This window comes from Megalopta genalis, chromosome 15, assembly GCF_051020955.1.
Source record: "Megalopta genalis isolate 19385.01 chromosome 15, iyMegGena1_principal, whole genome shotgun sequence".
Lineage (NCBI taxonomy): Eukaryota > Metazoa > Arthropoda > Insecta > Hymenoptera > Halictidae > Megalopta > Megalopta genalis.
The window spans coordinates 2,198,239-2,204,921 of NC_135027.1; the positions used below are offsets into that span (position 1 = coordinate 2,198,239).

Below are 6,683 nucleotides of genomic sequence, written 5' to 3' on the forward strand. Positions count from 1 at the left end.
ATATCCGTGATTTAGTAATAAATCCGCATGAAGTACAGTAATGTCTCCCTTACTGACGCTCAGATTGTCCACTATAATGGATAATTTGGGAAGAGATTATTATTTACGATTATTCGAGCCTTGCGGCTCGTTTTTATGATTGTAGACAATTTATAACTATAAAAATAAACCGCAAGGCTCGAATAATCGTACCTCCTCCTCCTCCTAAATTGTCCATTTTTGTGGTCAATCTGGGCGTCAATTAGAGAGACATTACTGTATCTTCAAAAATAAGTTTCACAAAATCGACGAATAAAGCTGAGAATCGTCGCGAATATCGCCAACTAGTATAGTTCTGAAAATGATCCGTCGTCCAAGGATAAATTATTCTACTCAAGACTGAACAAAATAGAATAATAAAAGAAACCTTATGTTACCGATATTTCTCTAGAACGACTCGATCCCAGTTCCAAAGTTCCGAATAATTCGACGGGATAATCGTCTCCGTGGAAAAGCGAAAAGCGGACAGCCTACATTCTCCGTTGCAGTCGCGATAAGGCGGCCGGGCTATTTTTAGTAAAAATTCCCATAAAACGCGAGTGAGCTGTCACCATCACGCGCGTCATCCGGCTTTCCCAAGAAATAATTAACCGGCGGCAGGTCAGCCAGGAAAATTGTGTTTTAAACATTAATCGCGCGCCGGGCGTCGGGCGTCGGGCGTCGGGCGCACGTGTCTTCGCGTGTAGAGCCGGCCGGGTGCAGCGGTCGCACACGGTATCGTCGGCCACGATATTTTCCCTATCCGAACCCGATCTACGCCTTCGATAGCGAAATTGCGGTCTCTCGATCGATCCGGTGAGCGGACTCGCCGCCGTCGCCGCCGCGGCGAAGACTCGCGGCCGCAATAAAATAACTCACCTTGCACTTGGGATACTCTTCTTCGGGGGTCGGTCTCTTCCATCCGAGCAACGGGGGTATGCAGACGAGGGCGGACAGCAGCCAGACCAGGGCTATCATGAGTGCCGCTCTGGCGGGCGTCCTCTTCTTCAGGTAATCGACCGCCTGGGTGATGCTCCAGAACCTGTCGAGGCTGATCAGGCATAGGTTCATGATGCTCGCGGTGCACAGTAACACGTCCATGGCGGAGTAAATGTCGCACCACCAGTACCCGAAGATCCAGTAGCCCATGATCTCGTTGGCGAGGGAGAACGGCATGATCACCAGCCCGAGAAAGAAGTCAGCGACCGCCAGGCTGGCGATGAACCAGTTCTGAATGTTTTTGAGCGCCTTCTCGGTGGCGATCGCGATGATCACCAACATATTGCCTACGACGATCACGATCATGAGCAGCGTGGCGAGGACGGACGCCAGAACGATGTGCGGCAGGGTGTAGCCGGATGGGTACATGCTCTCGCCGAACACGATGTAGGTCTCGTTGTAGTGGCTGTTGTTCCACGGGAACGGCAGGCTCTGGTTGAACGAGTAGTTGAACGGGCCCCCGAAGTCCTCCATGATGCCGCCCAGGCCGAACAGCAGTTCGAGCTCGCGGAGTCCTTGCGCGTCTTCCTTGTCGGTGGTGCTACTGACACCGATCGCACCGGTGGCGGCGTCCAGGCCGATGGTGCTCCCCTCACCGCTGCCGTCCGTGTCCAGCTGGTCGGTGGTCTCGTTCGAAACCGGCTCGCCCAGGAACGGCGGCAGCCCGGAAGAAGAGGAAGAGGAGGAGGAGGAGGATGAAGACGAAGAGGACGAGTCGTCCGGATCGGCGTCGCCGGTCCTTCTCCCGAAGCCGAGCCTGGTGCAGGCACAGCCGATCCTATCGGCGGTGTCCTGGCCCAGCGAGACGGTTTCCTCGGTGTTGTTCCCTTTGCCGGTGGTGGCGGATTCGCTTGGTCCTTGGTCGCCGCCGGGAATCGTGGTCCCGGGCTCGCCGATGCTCGCGGTAGCTAAACGGAGCAGCCGGCTGGTCGTCAGCAGGTGCCGGTCGTCGTCGTCGTCTTGCCGATGATGCTTGCCGTGGGTCTCGCCACCGACGGTGTGGGCCTCGTTCAAGGAAGACGTCGAGCCGCCGGCCGGTCGAGACCACGTCATGTTCTCCTCGAGCTCGTTGCTGGACGCTGCTGCCGTTGTCGGACTACCGGCGTCGATGGTCATAATGCTGCCGAGCTGAGGCATCACTCGCACCCTCGCCGTCCACTGTTGATGCTATCTCGACGAAGTCGAGGCGGACGTGGTGGCCGCGCGCGAGTAACACCGTGCACCGGGCGCCAGCTCGAGTAGCAACAGCAGCAGGATGGTGGTGGTCTCGTCGCATCTCGAGGCCAGGGGCGTCATGCCCGTTTCAGGATGATCGCATCCTCCGCCGAACAGAGTGCTCCTTTGCTCCCTTGCTTACTCTTTCTCTTTCACTTTCTCGCTCTGTCTCTCTCTCTCTTTTTCCTCTCCCTCTCTCTCTCTCTCTCTCTCTCTCTCTCTTTCGCTTTCTCTTTCTTCTCGACTTTGCCTCGATCGACAAGATTCTCCTTTCCGATCGACGACGGAGGTAGACGGAAAGAGGCGCGTCTACCTGTTACACGACCTGCCGGCTAGCTTGCTCGCACCACCTCGGCCGAGATATACCGTGCTCGAACCAGCTCGCTCGATTTCTGAGGACTCCGACAGCGGGATCTCGTTCCTCGGCCAGCCGAGCCCGCTGGTCCGTTGATTTATTGCTTGCGTGAGTCGCGGATCTTGCTCGTATATTCGCCGGTTGGCTCACGGTGACGGAGTTAATACAGAAAGAACGGCGTGATTTATGGTGAGTCCGGCACGCCGCGACGAGCCGGGCCGGGCCGAGCCGAGCTGAGCCGGGCCGAGCTGAGCCGAGAGCGGGGCCGCACCACGCCGGCCGGCTGGATTAAGAAGATAAAAGATAGAAAAAGGCGGAGAAAGAGAGAAACGCTGCCGGCCGAAAAAGACGGAGGAGAAGGAAGAGACAGAGAGATTGCGAATCGCCGTGAAAAATTGGTCCCCCTTTTTTCTACCCTCCCGCTTAGATTAAACCGCCGGCTCGCGCGCGAGGAGTCGCGATCGGACGCGGTCGACGATACTTATCGGATATCGTTTCCCGCGACGGAATCGCGACGGAAGCGCGTCGCACGCGTGTCCCTCCCCTGTCCAAGTTTCCGCCGAACTTTCGCCCCTCCTCGCCCCTAACGTTAGTGTACGATTTTCAGTGTACGCGTGTACCTGCGTGTAAGTATGTACGTGTGTGTGTATGTGTGTTGAGTATGTGTGATTTCTACGCGCGGCACAACGTCGCGAACGCTCGTAACGCTTGGCCGCGGAGCTACTTAATTATCGCGCCGCCGCTGCTAAAAAGGCTAAAGCGCTGGATACCCGTACTGCTCCGACTTGCTTCTTCGCGAATTGTGTTCTCGGTACACGCCGCCGTGCTCGTTTCCTTCCCCCCTCGGCTGTCCCCCGGACGCCGCGCACGAAGAAGACACTCGCGACGAAAAGCGAACTCGACTAATTATGGATTCTGGATCTGTACAACGTCTCTTTATACACGCCGACCGTCTCTTAAACGCCTACGTCTCCCGCGGCTTCGGATACCCCGTTCCGGCGAACTTCCCGGATTCCCGGATACGCGGACGACCGTAGGATGGGCTCTTGTTGGGAGTGAAAAGGGGGATATCTCCTCGGGCTATGTACAGCTATTTACACGGTAGTCACAGGGCGGACACACGCCCCTGAGCCACGTCCTCGGGATCAACAGGACGCACCAGCTTGAACGCGCTCGGAGTCCTCGCGCACCACTTAGCACCAGTCAGCTGATCAGCGATCCTCGACGGTCATCGATTCCCCGCCGGCGACCTAACCACCACTTTCGCCGATCTTCCGATGGTCCTCCGAGCTGCTCGTCGAGTCTCGGTCACGCTGCTAGCTGCGCCGTCGAGCCTGCGATCCCCGACACCGCTTCCATCGACGCATCTCAGTTCGCTAGCCACCGCCGGGTCACTCTCGGGCCATCGGGCTCGGGCTCGTCCTAGGGCTCGGGCTCCGCGTCGCCGATCCTCCGCAAGCAACGTGTCCTGTGTCACGAGGTCCACCTAGCACGATCCTTCGCGGCACACGCGCGGGAAACACGGATGCACGAGAGAGCGTTCCGTCCCGGAGGATCGAGGGATCGCGAGAAGCGGCGACGAGGTTTCTCGGTGCTCGTGCTGGTTGTCGTCGTCGTCGTCGTCGTCGTCGTCACGGTCGTCGTCGCGGTCCTCGGACGTTCTCGCGACGAGGGCTGCGCGATGAGTTCTCTGGCGTTCTCGCGCGGCCGTCACTTTTTTTCTCGGGAATCGAAGGGCCACGAGGCGGCCCCCTTCGGAGCCGGAGCTGATGGTCGCGTGCGTGCGTGCGTGCGGACACGTTCGAGGCTCTCTCGTGGCTGTTTGGGAACGCACTGCAGCCGCGAGGAACTCCGCGAGGAACTCGGACTCCCTCTCGTGTCGTTCGCCGGATAGAGACTCTCTCTCGCAGGATGTCGGGAGGGCGCGCGACGGAGAAAGGAGAGAATGGGCGTGCATGTGCGCGTGTCCGACGTCGGTCCACACCGACGCGCGGCGGGTCCCGCCACGAGCCCGTGATTCCCCGCCGGACCCTGTGTGCGTGCGTCGACGGGCACCCATACACCGCCGACCCGCCGAGAAAGTGTGCGGCCCCTCCGTGTACACGCGCGCCGAACTTCCTGGTGGGGGAGAGAGGAGAACGGAGAGAAAAGGAGAGAGAGAGAGAGAGAAGGAGAGAGGGAGAGGGCTGCTGACTCAACCGACTGGTGGCCCGACCGACCGGTCCGTCCGACGGTACCAGCGTCGGGGCGCCGTCTGACGGAGTCGCGAGACCTGCGGCGCAAGCGTCGCGACGCCGCCAGCACCCGACCGCTGCGGCCCGACAGTCGACTTTGGACCATCGACCGATCGGTCCACGGAGATGCTCTTCCGGGCTGACTCTTCGTACGTTCCCCATCGACTCCCATTGTCTCGCTCTGCCTCCCTTTGTCTCACTTTGTCTCACTTTGTCTCACTTTGTCGCGCTTTGCCCAGCTTTGTCCAGCCGACTCTCCTGTTCGCGTATCTTTCACCGAGGATCGGTCGTCTCCACGTCGATCTCCGTCGGTTTACCCGACGCTCGTTCCATTTCTCCAGATTTTTTACGCCTCCTCGTCCTTGCCTCTTCCCTTCGGCTCCTCTCCGCCCGCTCTGTTCGCAGAAGTTTGCTATGATAGCCTGCCGTGGACATTTTTAGGCTGCCGAAAGGTTCGGGGCACCGCGGCACATCAAAGCGGCCTTCTCATTTAGGAGATCCGCGCGAGTCGGATCTCTGGGTCGGACAGATCGCTGCACAGTACTGTCGATCTTGAGACAATGTGGACACTCGACGTTGACACGAACCTGGCGACAAATGGTTAATTATGAAGATGAGGGTGAGAGAATTTTCGTCGGGGTGATCGTCCAGCGATGGCTGATTTAGTAACGCAGGATTGATTGCGGAATCGAAAGCGAAGCAGATGCTTTGCAACGACTGCTCGGGAACATCAGGAATTTCATAATAGAGCCTGTGCACCGGGTTATGTCAACCTATTATCGAACAGTTAATTACGTAGCCGAGTGAGAATATTCCTTGGGACGCTGGATTATCGAGGGCCGAGGCGGATATGTAACACGGGACTGTTTAATACTGTTCTATAGTCCGTTTGGCGGATGCTTTTGTTCAAAAATAGATGCTTCCGATGACCGTACGGTTCCGTAATTAAAATTCTACCGAACGAAACAGCTAACGAAGCGTCGTCCACGGTCGCTCGAGTTGCGTTGGAATAACGCGAGTTAATGTTACACGGCCCCGGAAATGTGCACCTCAAAAGGATCGACCGCCGTGATTTTAACTTGACAACGAGACGGGATCAATTTTGACCATTTCGGTACTACGTTGCCTATGCTCGACGACCGGGCCACCGGATGTCCAATATGGCCGAGATCCGACTTTAGCCGATAGGCATAACACGATCGCTATATCCTGGCCCCTGCCTAATTGTGCTTAAAGCAATTACGCATTTCTAGTTGACAACGCGTTGTTCCCGTTGCGAAATCAATCCGCGATGCCGTTTCTACTTGAATATCAATGCTAATACTACATCGGACTAGTAGCAAATTAATTGTAGCAACACGTCAATTTGACCCTGTTATTCTTATCGTCCACTTGCCTTGGATAACAATTAGCTGGCGAGCAATCAAAGCCGGACTCCGAAGCCTGGCCACCGTTTGACCGAAGAATTTTCGAATCGTCCGACCGCAGAGATTCGACTGAGAATCGACTCTCGAATCGACTGAGAATCGACCGCCATCTTGTCGGCTGCCAATGACGAACGATCTCTGCCAATTTTCCGCGGTGATCGCAGCATCCCGCGGGCTTTCTCTAGCGGAGAAAACGGGACGTCCGCGGGACCGTCGATCGAAGAGACGCGTCCCGCTAAACCCGAGGTCCATTTGCCGGGATCGTAAATTAGCCGACCACAACTTAATAGTCACCTTTAGAACACCGAGCCACCGGATCGGGAATATATTATGTTGCGCTGCCCCCCCCCCCCCGCGCGGTTGTTACCGGCCCGCGGGCGTATTCACGGACGCGACCACCACAATGAAGACGCAGCCGACCCCATCGGCGATCAA

At 57.2% G+C, this 6,683-nt stretch overlaps 1 protein-coding gene across 1 annotated transcript in view; it reads right to left on the bottom strand.

The window, feature by feature from the left end:
- The window catches only part of Octalpha2R (alpha2-adrenergic-like octopamine receptor), a 231,563-nt gene extending 226,170 nt beyond the window's left edge, over positions 1–5,393 (bottom strand). Inside the window, exon 1 of the mRNA XM_033483979.2 lies at positions 898–5,393. Within this exon, the coding sequence (XP_033339870.1) occupies positions 898–2,154 (1,257 nt within the window). The 5' untranslated portion in view covers positions 2,155–5,393. The remainder of the gene's footprint in view (positions 1–897) is intronic.
- Between the last annotated feature and the right edge of the window lie 1,290 nt (positions 5,394–6,683).